This window comes from Acipenser ruthenus, chromosome 8, assembly GCF_902713425.1.
Source record: "Acipenser ruthenus chromosome 8, fAciRut3.2 maternal haplotype, whole genome shotgun sequence".
Lineage (NCBI taxonomy): Eukaryota > Metazoa > Chordata > Actinopteri > Acipenseriformes > Acipenseridae > Acipenser > Acipenser ruthenus.
The window spans coordinates 16,554,764-16,577,615 of NC_081196.1; the positions used below are offsets into that span (position 1 = coordinate 16,554,764).

The window sequence follows — 22,852 nt, forward strand, 5'->3', positions numbered from 1 at the left end:
GACCTGCCTGACACTCAGGCCTGCTCTGTTTGGGTTATCACTTTGATAGATCACTGTTTTTCAAACAGACCTGTGATAGCAGGCATTAATAGTTCAAACTGAGAGGCAGTGAAAATCCTTCCCTTTGTCAGGAATGTAAAACAGGTTGAATATTAACAGGCAAGCAGAAGGCAGGTTGCAATTTCAGTGTTTGTAAGTGGGACTGAATTGTTCAAATGTGCCTCCTCATTTAAGTGGGGTGTGGGACCGGCACCTTGAAAAGTTAGAGAAGGTCATTCATTCTCAGGATATCATTTAAATCCTTGGCAGCACAAAGCCTTAAAACGCACGGTTGAAGACCTACAGTAAGGCAGAATTATACTAGACTGATGTAAATTGTTCCTTAAGCAACAGAAGAAGAGGACTTTTGCCGTCTGGTAAGGCCCGTCCTGTTCCATTAAATGTCACGAGGGCATTTAGCATAACGAGAAGGGCCTTACCAGACGGTAAAGCCCTCTTAAGAGGGTTCTATTGCTGTTAGAAAATGGATTGATTTCCTTTGGTTTTTATGTTGGTATTTCTTTAAAAAATATATTTTTAAAGCAGTGTATAATTACTGAATTAAAAACTTTCTTGAATAAAGGGACTTAAAATTTTCAGTAAAGAATGTGATCTTTAATACAAAAGTCGGCTTATGTTTTTTTCAAGTGGGCAGTATTACACAGCTGCACCATGTCAACTTCAACCTCATATAATATTGCAATACATGACCATAATAGACATGGAAAATAAATACAAATGCACTTAAAATAGCCCTAATACTTTTGGCAGTGAACACATTTCATTATTTTACATACTCCAGAAATAAACAGACATTTTAGACCCAGTAAATGTATAGGTTTACTTTTTAAAATTAGCTTTTTATACTAGGAAAACATCAGTAGACTGCAGTGTGGCCTGTTGTGTGGGTGAAACTGACTTAAAACTGGATACAAGATACTGAATAAATGTCATGTCATTTTACATGTTACTGCCTCACTGCGGGGAAAAAATAAAAAATAAAACATATTTACATAGTATTGCCTGGTAGGCATTAGTATTCATCTCAAAACCTCAAAGACAATCATAACATAAAAACTGGACAATAAATGAGGTCCGACCACTTCAATGTGAGAAATGGGCAGATGGAACCAGGCCCCAGGAGGATGCAAGGGTTAAATGTTTTGCAGGTTGACAGGGTTGCTGGAATCCATTTAGCAAAGGCATTCGGTGTCTGAGGCCCCGTAGCAAATCATTCATTACAAAAGTTAAAGCTGTTCAAGTCAGAACAGGTCTTTACATTTCCATTGCAAGCAAGTGTAGCTTTGACAGCGCATGATAGCTTGCATTATTCCTACCGTCACTATACAATTTAAATTGACGTCTGTTAATCCCATAAAATGCATGGATGCAGATATAGTTCTCATATGGAGATTGATGAAAACTAAATATAAGACATAGTGGGTCTGTATTTTTGGTTTTAGCTTGATCTTATAGATTTATAAAACAAAAATGGAGGGAAAGAAAAACACTTTTAAAGTGTTGCTCCCAGAACCATAACAAAGCTTCATAGTTCAAAGTGATTTAGTAATAAGCAGTTTGTGTCCATTGTCAGCTAAAATTACCTTTGGGAAATATAAATAAATAAGATCCAAGTCTTAACCAGTTTAGAAACCTGGCGTTGTATTGGTCAGAACCTCCTCATATAAGTTTACTCCTCTCTGGTCCCTGAAGACTATTTATCAACTCGGTTTTACCAGTGCCAATGAAAGATTGTGGTTTTGGCTTAACACAATGGATAAAATAAGCTTCACCTCAAATATGCCATACGTATATCCAATAAATGGAAAAGCTTTGTTATTTCTGTCAATACTGGCCAAGTTGGGCTATAAACTGGAGTCACAGTCAGAGAACCACAGAAAGCGTTTTACCCTTTTTCGGAAAATAAGTATATTTGTATATTTTTCTTCTAACCCTCTCTTAAACAGTTGAAATCATGCTTCATGAGCTGCAAACTTGATTTAGTTAAAATGGTACTGTGAATAGGCTGTTATTCAGTTGTTTAGTTTTTTTTCAGTTAGTTTTATGAATAAAAATACAGTTTGATATTCTTGAAACTCTACTGTTTTTTTTTTTTTTTTAATTTAATACACGTTAGGCAATAGGACTTATACTGTAATACAGGATAGAAATGGTTAATAATCTATTTTGTTGACTTAAATATAACAACAGGATCAGGACCTGCAACTACAGATAGACTACGGTGTTAAAAAGAGTTGCTGTGTTTTTTATTACCAGGTGCTGAACCTTGTGCAGTCCTATGTAACGCTGCGAGTCCCACTGCACGTGTCCTATGTGTTCCATTCCCCAGTGGGGGCGGGAGGCTGGCAGCACTTCGACCTGCAATCAGAGCTTCGCTTGACATTTGTGTATGACACTGCCATCTTGTGGAAGGATGGCATTGGCAGCCCCGCAGAAGCTGAGTTACAAGGTCAGTGACCAGGGTCTGTTTTTTTTAGGATTTGTTGCGGTAGGTACCTTACTTCGGCAGGCAGCATAGCAATGTGTAGTAAAGTGTTGTGAAAGTATGCATGAAAAAAGAATGGTAAACTAAATCACAAAGATAAAACTGTAAGAAACTAAGTAAGAGTAACTTGGGTAAAAGTATAAAAAAAAGTTATAATTTTTTGAATTTTGATTGAGCTCTTTACTACGGTGCAAATTCCAATTTGCATTGTTTAAAGTAAAAGTAAAACATGTTTGTTGTTGTTTTATTTATTTTTTTAACTAATATTAAATGCAAGAAACAATTTGAGTTGTTTATTGTATTTTTTAACTTTAAACATTTAGCCCAAATAACAAAACATTTTTATAAAGATAAATATAAATCTCACTTTAAAAAAAAAAAAAAAATCTTATTCCAACAAATAATTGTTGCTCTCTTTGGCTATATTCCACATATAGTTGCTATAGTGATGGAATAGTAGTTTCAATTACAAAAACTACAAACAACAACAACTGTAATGTATGGTGACATAATTTACTATAATAGAGCGATCTGGTTGGATAGATATGATTGACTTTGGAAAATGTTACACTTTAGGCAAAACATGGGAGCCCTGAATAAGTTAAAATGTGAATCATATTTTTGTATGTTTACCATTCACCATTTTAATCATATTATTACGGTTATGTTTTCTGCTGTATATAAAGGGAATGACTGATGGTGTATTGTAGTTTATTTTAATTCATCAATGTAGCAGTGTTGCATTGTAGTTATATGTATTCTATTTAGTATACATACACGTTATACAAAATCCTTTAATGTAACTTGGTGTTTTTGTGTATTTTGGAATAGGATTAACTTCTTCAGAGATTTTTTAATTGATTATCATGTCTTTATAAATCCATTGTTGTTTGTTGTCAGGTGCCCTCTATCCAACCAGCATGCGCATCAATGAAGAGGGGCGCCTGGTTGTAAATTTCAGGACAGAGGTCCGATTCCGTGGTTTGTTTGTGACCTCCCATTCCGGTAAGTGTACTGCAGAACGCATGCCTGAGGCACGTCGGCGTGTGTTGTACATTCTGTAAAAAAACGATCATTTTTGTCAACTCTTCAAAGGCAATTTATCTTATTGGGCCTTGATAAAAAACTGTAATGGTTTCCAGGGCAATTTAGAGATTGTGGTTTTGGCTTGACATGATGGACATGCACTCCAAAATAAGCTGTATGTCAAATAACTCCTACTCATTTAAATACACGTCCACTAAATAGAAAAGCTTTCCTGCTTCTGTCGATGTAGGCCAGGTCTGAACATAAACTGGGAAAGTCATACCTTTGCTCAGTTGGCAGATAACTACAGCAGCTCTAAAACTGCACTCCACTCAGAAATGTAATGTGTACAGTGAGAAGAAGAACAAATTTGTTTTACAGAAAGCGGATTTCCCTTTTTTAGACAATAAGTAGGTCCTTCTGTACTTGTTTTTGTATATCAGGAATTAGATCCAGTGCAAATAAACAAAGCAATGGTATTTACAGGCGATCCATCTGCACGATACCATTTTAAAATGTACTTTTGTCTTATGTGTTTGTTGATTTATACAATATTAATAAAAATATGAAACTGTAAGGAAACAGCTTTAAATAATGTAACTGCTCCTACCTGCAAGGTGATTCTCACTAGTTAACTTTCAAAGGATAGCTTTAAAACACCAAAACTAAATCCTCTATCTTTCTTTTTTTCCAGCATCCTCCCTCTCCTCTATGATAATGTGCGCTGACCACCCAGGTCTTACCTTCAGCCTGAGCTTGATCCGAAACGAGCCCACCTATAACCAGCCTATGCAGCAATGGACCTTCATTTCTGATTTTGCTGTAAGCATCACAGTCAACGAGTGTTTAGAGACTTCACAAATTAATAACATTTTACTGTCTTTGCACTTGAAACCCTGATGTGACATTGTGAGCTGCCCAGCTTACTGAGTTGTTGGAACAGGAAGGTGTTCCTTGAGCTTGCCTGATACAGTTTTGTCTTAAATACTTATTTAATGTAATTGTTGCACTGTTGGGTCTAAGGCACATTTTTTTATATCAAAGGGAGGAATGTGATAATCTGATAGAGCCTATACAGTTCTTGTCCCTCTTCCATTCGTGTACTACTTTGTTGAATTCTGAGGTACAATTTCTAATACTATGTCTGTTTGTTATATATCTCTCCTCCTGTAGGTTCGGGATTACTCGGGCACATACACTGTGAAACTTATCCCATGTACAGCTTCCCCAAACCAAGAGTACAGCGTTCCAGTAGTCTGTAGCCCAAGAGAGCCCATCACCTTTGACCTTGATATCAGATTCCAACAGGTACCCAGAGTTTTAGAACCCTCCAAGAAGGGGTTATTGAATTGCCCCTTGGACATTGTTGGTTTGAATATAATTTAAAAAGAACAGGAAACATTCCACTTTTGAGTTTGACTAATTAACAAGAAATGTCTACAAAATAAAATGTTTCAATGTTTTAATTTGAAAATAAGTATATCAAGAGGTTCATCTTTAAGCTTTTGCCCACTGTTTTGTGTTTCATATTCCTGAAAAACGGAATGCTGAAATCTGTTATTTCATGTTGTTTCCAGGTGAGTGACCCTGTGGCTGCCGAGTTCAGTTTGAACACACAGATGATCCTGCTGTCAAAGAAAGCTCTCTGGTTATCTGATGGTTCTATGGGATTCGGGCAGGAGAGTGATATTGCTTTTGCGGAAGGTATGGCATCACATATGGAAACTCTTAATTGTCTCTTTTGGGCTGCAGTGGCAGTGGTTTTTGGTTATTTCTGGATACAGTAAATGAGCAGTGGCAGTGCAGGGTACTCATAGCACTGATGTTGCAATAGAATCCCCTTGTGTTACCCAGGTCAATGTTCTTTACATTTAAAAAGCATGTATTCAACATTACTATTCAGAATTTGCTTTATTGTGCTGCATTTACAAAGTTACTATATTGAGTGCAAAGCCACACAGAGGTATAAAACAATTCTTTTCAAATAGTGTTCAAATACTACGTTATACCACAGTAGCACCTAATAAATAAATCATATATATTGCAGTACTTCATACAATATATTTTTGTAAGGGAACCTCAAGCTGCCAGTTATTTAATATTGAAGAGATTCAAACGCAGGGAGTCTCTCAAGCAAAAGATGTAAGAAAACTGTAATTTGTTATCTTTGGATGGTACTAGTAAATAACTTGAGAAACCACGCTCAGTGTTTTAACTCTGTAAAGGGGCTTTGTGAGTAAGTTTGTGCTGCCAGATCTCTTATCATGACGATAAAAGACATTACTGGCAGTTTTTCATAATATGACCCATTATATTTATTGAATGCTCTTCTCCAATATTTCTCCATACCAACCGATTGCCCTCTCCACAGGTGACGTTATCTATGGCCGTGTGATGGTAGACCCAGTACAGAATCTGGGGGACTCTTTCATGTGCAACATTGAGAAAGTTTTCCTGTGCACTGGCGCTGATGGATATGTACCAAAGTACAACCCCACAAAATCTGAATTTGGCTGTCTGGCTGACTCCCCTTCTCTCCTGTACAGATTCAAGATCATTGTAAGTAGTCAAATGTGTTGCTTCCAACTAAGTATTCTGTTGCTTTGGATTACTTTTTTTTTTAACCCTATTACAAATGTAATAAAACAGATCATACAGATCAATCCATCAAGTCATACCATTGCAATACCCTTGTTGCCAAACTATGAAAAAAGTTGCCACTGGTATCATTCTACCAATGCCTCATACCAGAATTGCTTCCCTAGTGCTACTGTTGCATTGCCACTGTAGTCACTGAATACAAAGCCATGATACAATATTCTCATCTCTCTTTTCTTCATTTAGGACAAGGCTCAGCCCGAGACTCAAGCCAGAACCTTTGGCGATGTGCGATTCAACGCACTGCTGGCAGTGGATGACCCTGAAGCACTCTCTCTAGTGAGGCAACCTGGGTCTGATGGATTCAGAGTTGACTCCACTGCTTTCTTCCAGGTTGGTTGAATATGAATTCAACTTAGTTCAAATAAATCTCAGCAAACAGTGTTTGGCATTACTGGAATATCCAACAGGGAACATTTACGGTTTTAAAACTGCATCCTTGTGTTCCCATGTGGGTTCCATCTACAAGCTTGCTGCAGAACACCACTGAAAAGAACAGCTGATTCCCTCAGAGTTCTTAATATGAATGATCTTCATAGGTTTCTCTGCATATATGTGTCTAATGCACAATGAACCAATTACTTTTCCTCAGACTATGGTAAGAATACATTTTAAACTTATAAAACCTTTCTGCAAAGCAGCATCAAAAGTGGCCTATTTGGTTTCAACCAACGTTTTAAAAGTTAAATCAAACTGGTCATATTACAAAACAATGTGGCGCTCATAAATTAACTTACTGGGTTTGTTTAATATGCTGTAACAACAAATATGTATAATAGAAATGAATGAATACATGCATTTGTTTTGTCTTGTAGGTAGCTGCTGGCCGGGAGTGGTATATCCATACCATTTACACAGTGCGTTCAAGAGAAAACTCTAACCGAGGCATTGGCAAGAGGAGCCTGGAGTATCAGTACCACTCTGTTGTGCAGAGCCGTGATCTACATGCTGTGGCGCAGCCTCGTTCCAAGAGAGCCACCAGAGGGGCTCCAGCTATCGCACAGGACATTGGTGTGGAAAACAACAGGGGTACCAACATACAGCACATCACACTTGATCGCAGTAACAAGAAACTGCATCCTCAAAGAGAAGACTTTGAGGAAGGCATTATCCCCCGAGAGCTGCACAACAAAGAGTCTGAGGACAACCTGGTCACTATAGTTGGGGGGCTAGCGGGCTTGCTGCTCACTATCTGCCTCATCGTTATCATCATCCTGCTACTGAAACGCAGGCAGAAGTCGAAGAAAAAGGACACACCCAAGGGATCTGCCAGCACAGAGCCAATGATGTCACATAGTTATCAGAGTAGTGACAGTTCAGAAGTTTGATTTCACACACACACGTATACATATACACATTTACAACTAGGACTACTGGAGATTTCAAATTCAACTTTACAAGTGCCTCAAGCAATGAACTTGTAACTGTTTCTTTAATGCAAACATTTTTTAAAACATTACCTTCACCTCCATCACATGTCATGTGGCTCTGACACTACTGTACTTGAAAAGGTGCAACACTTGAATTGCTGCCTCTTACGGATAGAAAGACTCTTGACACTGTAATAAGTCAAGAGGCACTTGACTTTCCTTAAGGTTTTGTTTTATTTTTTTAGTTTTCGAGTTTCCTCAAAGAAAGTTATCCATAGGTGCTAATGGTTTCCTTTTTCATTGGAAGTGGAGATCAGTTCATTTGTTTCAATGCTGATGTTCAAGGGGCAATGATTATGAATAAAAGTCAATGAAGGGAAGGTGCTTCTTTTCACATTAATATGCAATTGCAGTATATCTGAGAAATGTGTGCTCTACTTAGTATTAAGAATAAATTGTTATATTTATGTTATACATTTATAATGTTGACACCATTATGATAATACAATACTCATTTTTGGATAGAGCCTAAGATACTGCCATGTAATGCCTATTATAGTACTTGTAAGTTTAGGTGTCAAAGTTGTCAGAGTTCTTAAGATTTTTATACTTAAGTTTAATTTATTTTGTTTGCCTGGGATTTTTTTATTTTCAAAGACTAGAGTGACATCCAGTGGCCTTAACTGTAATTGCAGCTAAATTAGCTTTTTTTTTTGGTTGTTGCATTGCAATTGATATACCGGTAAGTCAGATCCAAATTTTGTGGACACTTTTATATCTCGTGAGGAGATCATGTACTGTAACAGGGTAACAAAAACATTCATTGATTTGTATGTGTAATCATTGCACCTTATCTTAAACAAACCAAAAATTGGTTTTCCATTAAGTCTATACTCTTTAGTCAGCAGCACTGATATATTCTCAGTTATGCATAGCGACAGTATGCTCAGATCCAGTCTACATTTCCATACCAGTCCATATACTGAGTTGTGTGTACGATTTATGCATGTGTGCTGCTTTTTGTTTTTTTTTAAGAACAATGCTAGATTGTATGTTGTAGTGCATGTATTAAAGCAGGAATGGATTTTTGCAAAACTGTATGAGGATTTCATACCTCATTATCTGCTGCAAAATTACTTAGTAAAGAATACTCTGGCTTGTGTACATAACAAGGTAAGGCTTTGAAAGAAACAGTATTACACAACTGTGGTGCCTTTCCTGGGTATGTATGACATAGGTGTACAGTATATGGCCAAGGATTTGTATTTTTGAAACTCTTTTATTGGTATTTTTATATTAACTAGAATATTGTGATTACAAATGAAGCACTGATTCTTTGATTCCAGGTGCTGTGTGACTGGTGGTGTACCGTGAGATTTAACATCCAGACAGCTGTTCTACTGAAATGCAGTAACAGGCCCATTAGATATCCCTTTATATTGCTAGTTTAGAAAAGCCCTTAATCATTAATTCTGAGGTACAACTTTAGTTTTACCACTTATGAGAGTTTAATATTATGGATGCCCTACTAACTATAGGTTAAAAGATCTGCTCAACTCAAGAAGAAAAGCAGATAGAAACCAATTAAGACATTTCGTCAAAACAATTGTATATTGACAGTACAAGTTTGACCATTTAGGTCTAGTTTATATGTATTATCTGTAGCCCTGTCATTTTGAATCAGAGAGAGTTAGCATGGTTTCAGATCAACAAAGGTTATTCAGAAGAGTTTTTACTTCAAGTGGTTTTGTCAATATAAAGCTATAGTCCACAGAACACTGAGTAGCAGTGTCACAACTGCTTGAAGTAAAGAAACAAAACTGGAAAGAAACTTAACAATAACAGTAAGTCAGATGAATCCAAAACCTTAGGGACTATTTTAAGGAACATTTTCTTGTGTTCAGTTAAACACTGCTGTGAAAAATGAGATTTAAATTATTAACCTGTCTAAATCAACTGAAAACAGTTCAAGAAATGTGGCACCATTTAGCTAATAAATCAAAATGGTGTTTAAACAGTTCTTAGAGCTTTGTGGACAGGCCCAAAAGGTGTTGTATTTGATGTGTTAACTAAAGTATGGGTGAACTTAAAAAAAGGGAAATGGAATTTACAGCTGTGTTATACTGCTAAATTAGTCCTGAAATGTAAATTAAGAAGTATTCTCTCTGTTTAAGCCACTGTTTTACATTTGTAGACAAATTCTCATGAAATGCTTTGAAGTAGTTTCCCAAGTAGCAGTCGTTAGCAAGTATGTTTTAAAATATATATATTTACTGTTTTATTATTGGCGTTTGGGGCATCTTGTGTATTAAATGTGTCTTTGCATAACATGTCACATTTCCTATTAAGAAATAGGAGTGCTATGCAATCTTCAGTACATTATAACCATTTGTATTCATAGTATAAAATAGTTATACATTTTAGCATTTCATTATTGTAAGTACTTGAGACACTGTCATTTTTTTTTTTCTTTTGGTTTTGTTTTCATACTCAAATATATTTAACCCTGATACGTGTGTTTAGGTCCGTTTCTGTAATATCTGGTAGTTTTTGTAAGTCTTTTACACATTTTTGTTTCTCATATTATGTATAAAAATATATATATTTAAAACAGGAATATTTGTTTGGCTGTTTTGGGGAGTGGTCAGTGTTACGATGCTGAATATGTACTGTAATTATTTGTAACATGGACCTCCAAGCACAAACTGATTGTGGTCTGCAATAAAAAATAAAAAAATAAACTTTTTTTCCATACAAGCAGTTCATATTGTTTTCTTTATGAGACAGAGCAGATGCTATGTAAAACATTTTATTGAACCTCCTGCAGTATGTCTTAAAGTCTTTTGCCAATGACTGACTGATAGTCTCAAAAAGGGTTTTTATCACACACTTTGTTATGTAAAAATATTGACAGTTGAACAGACATGGGTGCCTTATCCCTGTATTGATACACTTGTGCTAAGTCTCATAACAATTGGATAATTAGTGCATCAGATGTATGCAAAACTAATACAGTAAATAGCTATTGATGATAAATTAAGCAAAGGCAAAGATTGTAAATAATGAAATAACACTTACAAAGACAGATTACATTTAACATTTTCCAAGTGTTTATACCTGTGTAAAGTGTCCCTGCCTACTCAAGTGTAGTTAAAGGCTAACAAGATATTCCTGGTACCCAGGCTAGGTTTTTTTCTCTATTTAGACTTGCAAGAACTTCTTGCTAGTTTTATTACACACACACACACACACACAAATTAATACAAAACCTTTAGTATCAACAAAAGGCACATGTTTACATATGCAGCAGCTTTCTCTAACTCTTTCTTTTTTAAATCACAAATCACAAGTAGACCCCTCCCCTCTGCAAAGCACCGACCAAAAGAGGATGACACAAGTTTTGCATTCTTTTTATTTACACAAGATTATTTTTTTCTTTGCTAATACCAGCCGAGTTTACCTAATAAAGCTTTTTTTTAGAATTAAAATGAATGGCTGCATTGGTTTAAGATAAAGAATATGAACACGTTTTCTTAAAGTAAATGTTGTTCATAGAATTTGCATGTAGATCTTTCATATGTAATTAATCATGTTTCGATTTGCTTTGACCCGGTGCTGCAACAATGTTAATGTTAAAGATACAAGGATTGTACAATAAAGGGGATTGAAGTTAGGTTAATATGGATTCCTGGGCATTCTGTAATGCTGGGCAATGAAATGGTAGATCTAGCAGCAAAACATGGGTTTAAAAGGGAGAAGTTTGATATGGTGATTGCTCCGGGATCTCGGGAAATGGAAGTTTTTGTAAAAAAAAACAAAAAAAACACAATAGTAAAAGAATGGCAGGAGAGATGGGATAAAAGTATAAAAGGAAGGTTTTGAATATTCAGAAAATATTCAGAAAGACGTTAACAATAGTTGGTTAAATAAGGAGTCGGTCAGGAAAGAGGAAAGGTCTTTGGATAGGTTAAGGATTGGACATACTGCTTTGAATGATCATTTATTTAGAGTCGATAAATACAACAGTGATATATGAGAAGTGTAAAATTCCAGACACGGCGGCGCATTATGCAATAGTGTGAAATTTGAAGAACAAAGACAGAACTTGAAGAGGACGTTGATGAACCTGGGATATATGACCTAAGAATTAATAGCTTGTTGGGAAAAGTGAAAGAGGAAGGGAGATGAGAAAGAGAAAACACAATAACTTAATATATTACGGAAACAGGAATATTATAAATGATAAATCATAAAGACGATATTGAAAAAAAAAGAGACTAATGGCTACAGACAGAGGGCACTAATTATCTACATGTATAGATGGAATGCGCTCTAAAAATAATTTTAAAAATGTTAATGTGCTTTGACGCATAGCACATACCATAGTACGGCTCCGCTTGATGACGTTGAGGTCTGCCGCTAACCCGGTTGGATGCTCTGCCAGGCTGTTTTCTCCCGCTAGTCGAAGCAATCCCACAATTCCACACATGCTGTTCACTTCCTGTTTGTCAGCACGGGGTGAGGTGTTTATCATGGCTGCAGCGGCTTCGGGAGAGACAGGGGAACTTCAGAAAGAATTGATTTGTGCAATTTGCCTTGACTTTTTTGACGATCCTGTTATTTTACAATGCGGACACAATTTCTGTAGAGATTGCATTCTCATTCACTGGCAGGAGAATGGCAGCAATGGCCAGGGTTACAAGTGCCCTGAGTGCAGACGGGTACGTACTTCCTGCATCACAAACAAATGCTGTAAAATGTATATGGTTTCAATGATCACATCCGAAATATATAGAGAGAGAGAGGGAGAGGGAGAGGAAGAGATTGATTGATTATTTAGATAATCTATAAAGTATGTCGGTCCGTGTAAAGTTCGACATTTCTTTTCATTAGCGTACGTTTGATTTTAACACCAGCATTCTAACTTTGTACATTTGATTGGAATTCCTAGCAGAAAATACAAGAATGTTAATGAGAAAAAGCGTTGAGCAGTAATTTAGGCTGTGTGGTCCAGTGGTTAAAGTGGTTAAATAAACGGGCTTATTAACCAGGAGGTCAACGGTTCAAATCCCAGCCACTGACTCATTGTGTGACCCTGAGCAAGTCACTTACTTAACCTCCTTGTGCTCCGTCTTTCGGGTGAGACGTAGTTGTAAGTGACTCTGCAGCTGATGCACAGTTCACACACCCTAGTCTCTGTAAGTCGCCTTGGATAAAGGCGTCTGCTAAATAAACAAATAATAATATTTACCTAGGTGAAAAACTTTCATCTTTGAAAAAACTAACTGGATCCATTGCGTCACTCTTGCTCGTTAGCCGACATCCCGTTACATTGACAATATGATGTTTTTATTAGTGCATTCTGTGTGAAATTTAAATAAACACATTATTGACAGCTTTTGTTTTTCTTTCAAATCACACCGTCAGTCCTTTCCCAGCATGAGTTTCACCAAGAATTATTTGGTTCGGAACTTGGTGGACAAGCTAGATGACCTGGAATACTTTAAACCCAAACAAACCAAAGCAGCCGTACCCCAGCCCAAGGAGGAAGGACGATGTGAAAAACACCGTGAAGAGCTTAAGCTTTTCTGCAAGACAGACAACAAGCTCATTTGCGTGATATGCCGGGAATCCAGAGCTCACAAGTAAGCTTTAGTGCAAGTGTTGTTTACGTATAATGGTTTAAGTAATAATAATTTAAAAAACGAAGTCAATTTTGCATCCAGATAAAGATACCTATTTTGTTGGAGACGTGACTTGGACTGCACCCTGTCCTGTTTTTAGTTTTTTTTGGTTTGTTTTTTTAGGAAAACAGTATTCTGTAACTAACATTATCATCAATCACGCACAAACTAACCCCCTTCTTCAAAATTGACATACCAGGAATGTGTCTGAAAGAATCATGCATACCTTTGTAGTTTGTGCTTTAATGGTGCACATCTTGACATTCAGGTCCAAGTTTGATAAATGTGATACTGAAAAATAAACTGAAAGTGTGACAATTTATCCCATATGACTAATACGTTGATACATAGCAAGAGAGGAGACATTTGGTATTTACAACACGGGTAGCCATTGTAAGCAAAGGGTTAAAGTTGCCTTATATCTTGGGACACTCTTACTGTACTTTTGTATTTAAGCGCTATTCTGTATTTGACTGCAGATATATTGTTAGAAGAAAATATTTTATTATTCAAGACCACCACAAAAACTTCTGGCATTAAGTAGTTACAGAAAGATCAGTGTTTATAGATTAGTGCGGTGGTTCTCAAACACATTTTGTGGTGGTCTCAGCAGTGTGTGGCCACCATCACTTACTGGTGGCTTCATTGCTAATTTTTCCTAAAAAAATATATCTGATGAAAAATAAAGAAAATATAGACATATGCACTTCTAAATGTTTATATTTATTTCTGTAATAAATCCAATGTGTTACTCATTTAAAAATAACATCAGCCCCTTTCAACTCTATTGGATCTTAATTCCCAGGCCCTTCTAATAATAAACTGGAGACAAAAATCTGATGTTTTGCTAGATTTATTTATTTGTTTTGCTCGGACAACAGATCAAACTTAGTAGGTTAATCAGTCATATACATTGCTATAAATTAATACAATACCTAAGTAAAATACACTACTAATATATTGAAGATAAATATGAAAACTATTTTCACTTTCCTGTTTCAATTACATGCTTCATAATTCCTAGCTAAATCTAACAAAAGTATAAAGATTTGCAATTCTGCTATATCATAAAACTACATTAGAACCTCAGAGTTATGAACAGCAAACTTATTCAACTGAGCTGGAAGTATGCAATCACTCAGCCATGTGTGCACTGCATTAAAAACATGATTACATTTTTCAGCATTAAGAATGTCTTTTTGCTCATGTGCTATTGCATTTGAGAAAATGAACAGAATCTGAAATATTAGTAGACAAAAATACACTTCTCTTGGTGGTTTTCAGAATATCAAAACTATAGATTTAAAAGTTAAATGTATACATATTTTCCTCAAGGCTAGTGTTTGTAAAATGTAATCAGATATTAATCAGGAGATCACACGTCCATAGCCAAACCCATTTGTTGCCTTTCACTGTACCAAGAGGCTCATAGTTGGATAACAATTTCTCAAGATGAGAGAACAATATGATGGATATATTTCTCTCATTTCCCTGCAACAGAAGGCTTATTTTTTGTTTTACAGGCATCATGAAGTTGCCCCTCTGCCTGAGGTTATTGAAGACTTAAAGGTAACGTCAAATAGTTTGTTCATTTTTCCATTTTGTTGAACGATTATATAGCCAGTTTACTTAAGTGGCCAATACAGCGTAAGTCCCTAACTTCAATTCCCATGGAGTAGGTAGGCCTATTGTATACTAGCTACTGGTTTCCAATGCCTGGATTAGCACTGCTCTTGAATTACCTAATGTTACCCTGAGATTATTGCTGATCAGATTCTGAGTTCTTTGACACTGGTACTCTTTACACATTTTAAAAAATAAACACTTGGTGCTGTAATTTCTTTTAAATCTTGAAGATAACTTTAAGGAGTTTCTGTTATCTAATAAATGTTGTTAAATGTCCAATTTTGTATTTTGTCAAGGACGATCTTCGATGTAGACTCACTAACCTGAATGATGATAAAATCTATTGTACGAAAGTGAAGAACGAAGATGTGGAAACTCGTTTAAATATTCAGGTACAGGGGTTAAATCTTATCTGTTTCCTGCATTCAGACTTTTAAGTATCTTTGTTCAATGCAAGGGAAAACTGTGAACTGAAGATGCTTGTGAAGATACTGTTAGGAAAGCACTTTAGAATTCCTGTCGTTTCAACACAGTCAGTCTATGGACATATGTTCTTTATACATTTTTGGTTTCATGGGGTGACTGCAAAAACAATGCAAGAAAATATTTTGCGAGTGAAGAATACTGTGGTCACTAGAAGTCAGTAAAAATGAAGATGTTGTAATACCTTTGGCTTTAACAGTGTTTAATTCGTAATTAATGTGACAGTCGGAAGACTAGCAGTTTGAAGTATGTCAGAAAACTGGATGTCTCCACAAGGTAAATGTCATGATGCCATGGAAAAAACTAGGTCTGACTACTTCTTTTTTAAGAGCACCCAACTACAATGTGTACTATAGCCCATTAAACTGCATCATCTAACAGTGCAAATTATTTGCAAGAACAGATTCAAAGTGGAAGGGAATTCCATAGACAAGGGGCGTAAAACAGCAAGATGCAAGCCATGTCACAGGTACTTTGGTTAATAGCATAGGGCAGTAACAGCTACATATTGGACACACCAGTTTAAGATGAATACAAAATTGTATATTCCGGGCAGTGTGTGAATATGTGTAAATTTTAACAGATGAAGAAATTGCAGCTGAAGGAAAGTATTGAGGCCAGTGTTGGACAGCTTATTCAGTTCCTGCTGGATGAAAAAGATGAACTATTGGAAAAGCTAGATAGTGAGGAACAAACAGCGCTCTCCATAGTAGAAAACAACATCCAGAGGCTGGAAAATCTGATAACTGAGATGGAAAAAGAGATCACAGAAATCCAGGGCAATCTCAGTCAGCCGTCCTTTGAGGTATTTTTGTATTTTCTTTTTCATTTTGTAGTGACCTATGCTCATTTAAGCATTGTACATAATAAATAAGCTTGTTACATAAAAGCCATGTTAAAAGTATATACCAGTGCCATGCTTACATTTGTGGACCTGATTGGCTGAGTAATCTACAATATTTAAGAACAATTCCACAGATACCTTGGCTTAAATTGTGCTTGGCAAAAAAAATTAAGTGACACCTTTTAGAGGTGCCTGTGGAGCAGTTAATATGGCTTGCAGTATAAGTAATGCAGTGATCACTCGAATACAGTTTGTATGTGGTGTATTTTGTTGTAGGAGTGCATTTACCGAGTGTGCCTTCATGTATATCAATATTTTATTTAATTATGTTAGCAGTTTATTGGAGGAAAGCAAACCTTAACATATACAGTAATGTCCAGGTTTTCTTTTTTTTACCCTCTAGGTTATGCAGAAGATTGTTTCCAGGCAAGTGTTTTGTTTGTTTCATAATATTTCTCTTTCTTTTTTATTTTAAAAGTACATTTTCTTTCTTTAATTGATTTGTATAAATAATATATCTTTATTCCACCGTAGACCCCTTCAGGACCTGAGTCATCTGCACCCATCGACGAGTGAACCAAACTGGGAAGACTTTTCAGGGCCTGTGCAAATCATGCTATGGAAGAGAATGTTGAGTGTTTTAAGACCAGGTACTTTTAACATAAATCTGTTGATTATTGAATATATTACACATTGGGAAGTAAATGTAAACCAAAGTTATTGGTTTTTCACATTTATTTATTTTGAAGTTTAATAATTTTTTTATTTTTATGTACAATTGTTGAACGGTGAAAACAGCCTAAAGTGCTCCCCTGTTTCATTTTCCAAGTAATCATGAATTTGTTTAATTTATAATAAGCCCCTGTTGAAATCAAATTCTAAGTACTAATCTTTATAAGTTAGCAAAGTAACATGGGAGCACTGTATAGTATGTTTGAAAAACCTAAGTTTTCCTAACAGTGCTTAACATTTCTTGAAAATCTGTACAATTTTAGACCATGTCTAAAGGTTTTTGGCATTCCTAGATGCCTAAACCTCAGTTTGTTTTTATTTATTTATTTATTCATTCATTCATTCACTCATTCCAGATTAGAGCTAATTGAAAAGTAATTGAAGGACTTAAAATAATTAAAATAACTACTTGCAGAACAGAGTCATTTGTAGTAATTGACACCTGCATTTTTAAAGGTATTTCTATGCATATATTATACAATTCCTTAATTAGTTTATTGATTCATACTGCAGTAATTTATATTCAAATTATTGTACTTGCCTGATTTTTACTATACAATTCAGAACTTGATATTGTAAAAACTTCTTTTTTATATATATATAATTAAAAGGCTCCTATAATCTCTGGTAATTTAACATAGATGCACCATTATGAAAATGCATTTCTGCAAATGTGTTCTTCTCTTTCTGCTTTTTTCCAGCTCCTGAAAATCTCATTCTTGATCAAGATACTGCTCATCCTAACCTCATTATTTCAGAGTATAACACCACCATGGAAGAATCAAGGGGCCGTGTGCTTGAGCCTGATTTGCCACAGAAATTTACCCGCTTTCTGGGTGTACTGGCCACCACGGAATACACATCCGGCAAACATTACTGGGAAGTAGATGTGAAGGGTAAAGGGGTCTGGTATCTAGGTTTAACAGATATTGACAGCAACCGTAAAGGTTATGTCAATCTCAGTCCTTATGATGGATACTGGAGCATCTGTCTTCAGGATGAGATGTATGCCAATGATGAACAAAGAGTGTTCATAAAGCAAGACTGGTCTATCTCCAGAGTTGGAATGTTCCTTGACTACGATGCAGGGCTGTTGTCTTTTTATGATGCTATTCTCATGAAACATCTTTACACCTTTAGACAATACTTTGATGGCCCTGTGTGTCCGTTTTTCAGCCCTGGCAAAAATGATATTGGTAGTCGTATGAAAATTTGTCATTACCATTAGATGAAATAAGACAGAACTGACAGCAAAATTAATTATAATCAAAGTCATTCCACATACCACTCGTGTGTTCGATGGTAGATATTGTGTTACTTTCCCCAAGTGGGGGAAAAAAACAGACTTTTCCTCCTAATGCCTGTATTTACATAAGCTGTGGATACCTGTTCAGTAAGAAAAACAAATATAAAAACCACAATTATTTTGTTCCACAAACCACAAGGTTTACCAATAAACACCAGTAGCCGATAAATCGGCTTGATCGAATTAGCCCAAATACACCACAAGTCAAAAAAGTGGCTTGCAAGCATCAGGTGTTGTCAGGGCGATAAAAGCTTTGTGTAAAGCAGGGCTTCCGGAACCAGGTCCTCAGGACCCCAAGGTCTTATGGTTTTTGTTCCAGCTGAGCTCTCAGTTATTGAACACGTAGTTGAACTAGTCGTTTGCTTAGTTAGACCTTTTTAATTGTTTTCAGCTTGGAGATGTCAAGTCAGCGATCACATTTTGGTGTTTGCTGAGTGTGTATAGAGTTAAACATTCCAGTATGTATGGAATTCATATTAATGTCAGTCAAAACCCTCGTCCTGCAAAGAAGAATCATGGGTCTATAGTGACCACTCAGCTGAATCCCTGTGTAAATATTTTTACAAGGTAAGACCACCTGTCTTGCATATTAGCAATTTACTATGTTGACTGTATATCTGTTGTCATTCCCTGCCTTTAGAGTTGTCCTATTAGGTGCTTTACAAAAGGAATGCTTTGACTAGCAGTGAACTTTCACAGGATAGCGGTTTATTCAACTGATCTAAACATAGGCAGATCTAAATACCACTGTCTTTTAAATCATTAAAATATGAACCTTACAGAGTTATGTTTAGATCAATGGAATATATCCCGCTGTATTTTGAGATCTACGTATGATTAATGTGTGATCTTTTATTTTTTTAAGCAGTGATTCAGCAATCTGGAACCATAGTTAGTTAAAGTACAATTTCTATGTGTATAGTATGTTATAGACCCCTGCATCAGCTGTCTCTTGAAGTAAGTAGCTGCCCTTCTTTGGCGCCCATTAGATTGCTGGTTGCACAGTATGACCTGTAATGAGTGGTATGACGTACAGCTATCGTATGATGAATTATCACAAGTTTGTTTTTCTTTCTACAATATGTTGCTTTTCAAGTTTTATAGAGCTTCTATATTGAGTGAAGTACTTGTGACTAGAAATACCCACATTTTTCTGTAAATAAGTCTTTCCCCAGACTAAACTCAATTAAAATCATTTTTAAAAATATATGTAATCATCTTGAGTATATTGTTTGTAAGTGGTTCTGAAATCAACAGTAACATACCATTCTGTATCACAGTCCAGCAGGAGTTACACAACACACTGTATTATCCCAATATGATTTGTCATGCTTTACATCCTACTGTCTCCAATGTTAGTATTACTGCAATACCGCTCATTGTGGTTCAATATATAAATCCCCGGTGGTCCATTAAGAATGCCCATAATCAGACTACTGCGTCTGTCCATTCCAACACCCCATAACTGGCAATCAGCTCAACAAATAAGTTATCTGCTTCCAAACAACATGCTGGTTGCTATTTACCTATTTATCCCAAATACTACAAATATTTCTGAACCTGGACTTGATTTTGTGTATCTCTAATTGTTATATACAGACTAGATGGTTGTTACATTAGCTAGATTAGGGCAAAGCTGTAAGTAATTGTATATGTTTCTAGGGTAAATCCCACATTGTGTATGACAAGTGTATTCTCAATCTGTGTCGATGTTTCCAATGACTTGGCATGCAGAATAGAACTATTTTTCTAGAATTTTGATGTAATCATACCGTCATCGTACTGTACATTTTTAGATTTTTGGAAATGAGCGTTCCAATCTAGGCTAGTGCCAATTTGGTACGATTTAACACCGTTCATTGGGTCAAAATGCATCATTCAACAGACAAATCTAAGAATTGTCATTTTACAGAGATAAAATACACTTCCATACCTCCTGTAACACAGTTGTAAGTCTTGTTTAGAAACATTTATTGCACAACTTTAGAACATACAGATGGGCCAATGGCACTCGGTATCCAAAAAAAAGAATGCCAAAAAGTCGAGAGGTTTGTTGTAAATCTGTGTCATAAAAAAAGACAGGGTCCTTATTGTATGGTATTTAATGGTTGGGGGGAAAAAAGGTAAAGTTTAACTGATTTCTCGGACATCATGTGATACTTTTCCCAAAATATCTATTATTGTGCCAATTTAAACCAAATAGATTTGTTTCACATTTCTGGACTATGGACCTCTTCACACTCCCACTTTTAAAGGTATTTGTTTGTCCTTTTGAACTGTTTTAATAAGAGCTGTGGATACAAACCACATTACATACGAGACATTAAAAAGGATGATTTGTAGTAAGATTTGTCATTGATTTCTCCCAGGCTCATCAGAAATATTGAGATATATAGATCGATCAAGTCAACCCCTAAGTCAAAAAGACAAATATCAACTTTAGCCAACTTCATTGACCCGACAGCCCACCTGTATCGGGTATAGCTGCCTTGATCCCTACCACCATGTTGGTACATTTCATTAACTTTGAATCCATTGAATTTAGTCCTCAAATTTCCCACAGTGATTTTTTGACTACCGTACAAGCATGAAACTAAGCAGAGGCATACTAAAGATCTGTTATCTTGTTAATAAATTAATAGATAATCTGAAACAAACAGAATGCTTGATTATCTGTTGCTACCAGTGCTGGGTTATTAGAAGATCCATGGATATGAACGAATGAGCAAGAGAAACAGTAAATGTTGAACCAAAATGCGTTTTCTAATACTGCTGCTTTGCATTTCTGCACTGATACCGGTAGCTGAACAAAAACCATTGAGAGTATAATGCAGCTTCATACTGCATCTACCTGATGTTACCTATGCTTATGTTTTAGTAGCTAGTAGTGCAACTAGTACATCCATTTTATCCCAAGAAAAGAATGACAATTGAGTAATATATCTTTGAATAGCATTTTTTGTAAAATGTTACTGAGATTAGTATGTATGTATGTATTTATTTATTTATTTAGTTAGTTCGTTTTAAAGTCAATCAACACAAGCCTGTTTCTCTGTACAGTTTTCAAAAACGTTAAGGAGAGGGGAAAAAAATGAATGATCTAACAGCCTACGACCAACCTTTAGAAAGCTGTGTTGGGTCAAAACAAATGATGGTGTTTGAGTTTTACTGGCATGTAATAGTATATGTCCACTTAGTCCTAAGTTTTGTTGTATTATTTTTGTAAAAAATAAATAAAATAAATGTGTATTTTGGGGTGGATCGCTTCAGGCTATTTAAAATGTATGGTGTGTTTCAAGATTCTGAAGTCTCATTATCTTTAGAGGGCATCTACTGGTGAGATAATAACCGGAACTTGAATGGCTGAGACAATGGCATGAGATTTATAAGAAGTTCTGAAATCTGTGTCCACAAACAGGTCCAGTACTGCCCGACATTAGAGTGTATTTTGATATTGAGAAGAAGCATTTTCTTCCAAAGTATTGTGAATCCCCTGCTGTTTAGATTGATTCAATAGACACCATCAACCTTTTTATTTTAATTGATTGTATTAATTAATTCACTTTGTGCCCACAGGGCCAGCACAGGTACATCTCAGTAGTGCAGCACTAATACAAAGAGAGACCTAAGTAAACCATACTCAATAATAACACTATGTAACACAATTTTTGTTCCTGGGTAGTAAGTGTTATTTCCTAATTGCTTATGCCTAAAAAGTATAGAAAATGGCTATTATTCCACACAAACTTTGCTTTTGTGACCAGGACAGTGATATTTTGAAATTTACCTATTTCCAATGAGAAAACGGACGAATTTGTGTCTTTTCGTTCACATAAAGTCAGAAAAAAACAACATATGAATCCAAATTAACATGTATTTATACTAAAGTAATACAAAAATGACTACAAAAGATTTAGAAGTGAGTAGTTTTTCGAGATTTACGATTATACTGTAAATCACTTTCACGAATCAGCCCCCAAATGTAGTCTCCCATCATGTTCTCGTTATACTGTCCTTGGTAGCGGCGTTCAAAGTCCAGTATATCCTGGTGGAAGCGCTCGCCTTGCTCCTCCGAGTACGCTCCCATGTTCTCCTTGAATTTATCAAGATGAGCATCAAGGATATGGACTTTGAGGGACATCCTATAGCCCATTGTGCCGTAGTTCTTCACCAGAGTCTCAACCAGCTCCACATAGTTTTCGGCCTTGTGATTGCCCAGGAAGCCCCGAACCACTGCGACAAAGCTGTTCCAAGCCGCTTTCTCCTTACTCGTGAGCTTCTTGGGGAATTCATTGCACTCCAGGATCTTCTTTATCTGTGGTCCGACGAAGACACCGGCTTTGACCTTTGCCTCAGACAGCTTAGGGAAGAAGTCTTGAAGGTACTTGAAGGCTGCCGACTCCTTATCTAGAGCTCTGACAAATTGTTTCATAAGGCCCAATTTGATGTGCAGTGGTGGCATCAGCACCTTCCGGGGGTCCACCAGTGGCTCCCACTTGACGTTGTTCCTCCCCACAGAGAACTCGGTCCGCTGTGGCCAGTCCCGCCTGTGGTAGTGCGCCTTGGTGTCCCTGCTGT

General features: G+C 36.2%; 2 protein-coding genes across 2 annotated transcripts in view; both read left to right on the forward strand.

Annotated features, from left to right (window-relative positions):
• LOC117407065 (FRAS1-related extracellular matrix protein 2-like) overlaps positions 1-10,356 on the forward strand; it is a 95,945-nt gene extending 85,589 nt beyond the window's left edge. Inside the window, exons 17-24 of the mRNA XM_059028616.1 lie at positions 2,317-2,509; positions 3,446-3,550; positions 4,266-4,393; positions 4,745-4,879; positions 5,149-5,275; positions 5,943-6,130; positions 6,416-6,562; positions 7,045-10,356. Coding sequence (XP_058884599.1) covers positions 2,317-2,509; positions 3,446-3,550; positions 4,266-4,393; positions 4,745-4,879; positions 5,149-5,275; positions 5,943-6,130; positions 6,416-6,562; positions 7,045-7,557 — 1,536 coding nt within the window. The 3' untranslated portion in view covers positions 7,558-10,356. The remainder of the gene's footprint in view (positions 1-2,316; positions 2,510-3,445; positions 3,551-4,265; positions 4,394-4,744; positions 4,880-5,148; positions 5,276-5,942; positions 6,131-6,415; positions 6,563-7,044) is intronic.
• Positions 10,357-11,979: 1,623 nt separating this feature from the next.
• On the forward strand, positions 11,980-19,483 carry LOC117406614 (E3 ubiquitin-protein ligase TRIM62-like). The gene is made up of 8 exons (XM_034010769.3): positions 11,980-12,320; positions 13,027-13,244; positions 14,807-14,852; positions 15,206-15,301; positions 15,976-16,197; positions 16,640-16,662; positions 16,771-16,886; positions 17,670-19,483. Exons 1-8 carry the CDS (start codon positions 12,000-12,002, stop codon positions 18,194-18,196), a joined length of 1,569 nt encoding a protein of 522 aa, XP_033866660.3. The 5' UTR covers positions 11,980-11,999; the 3' UTR covers positions 18,197-19,483.
• Positions 19,484-22,852: the final 3,369 nt, after the last annotated feature.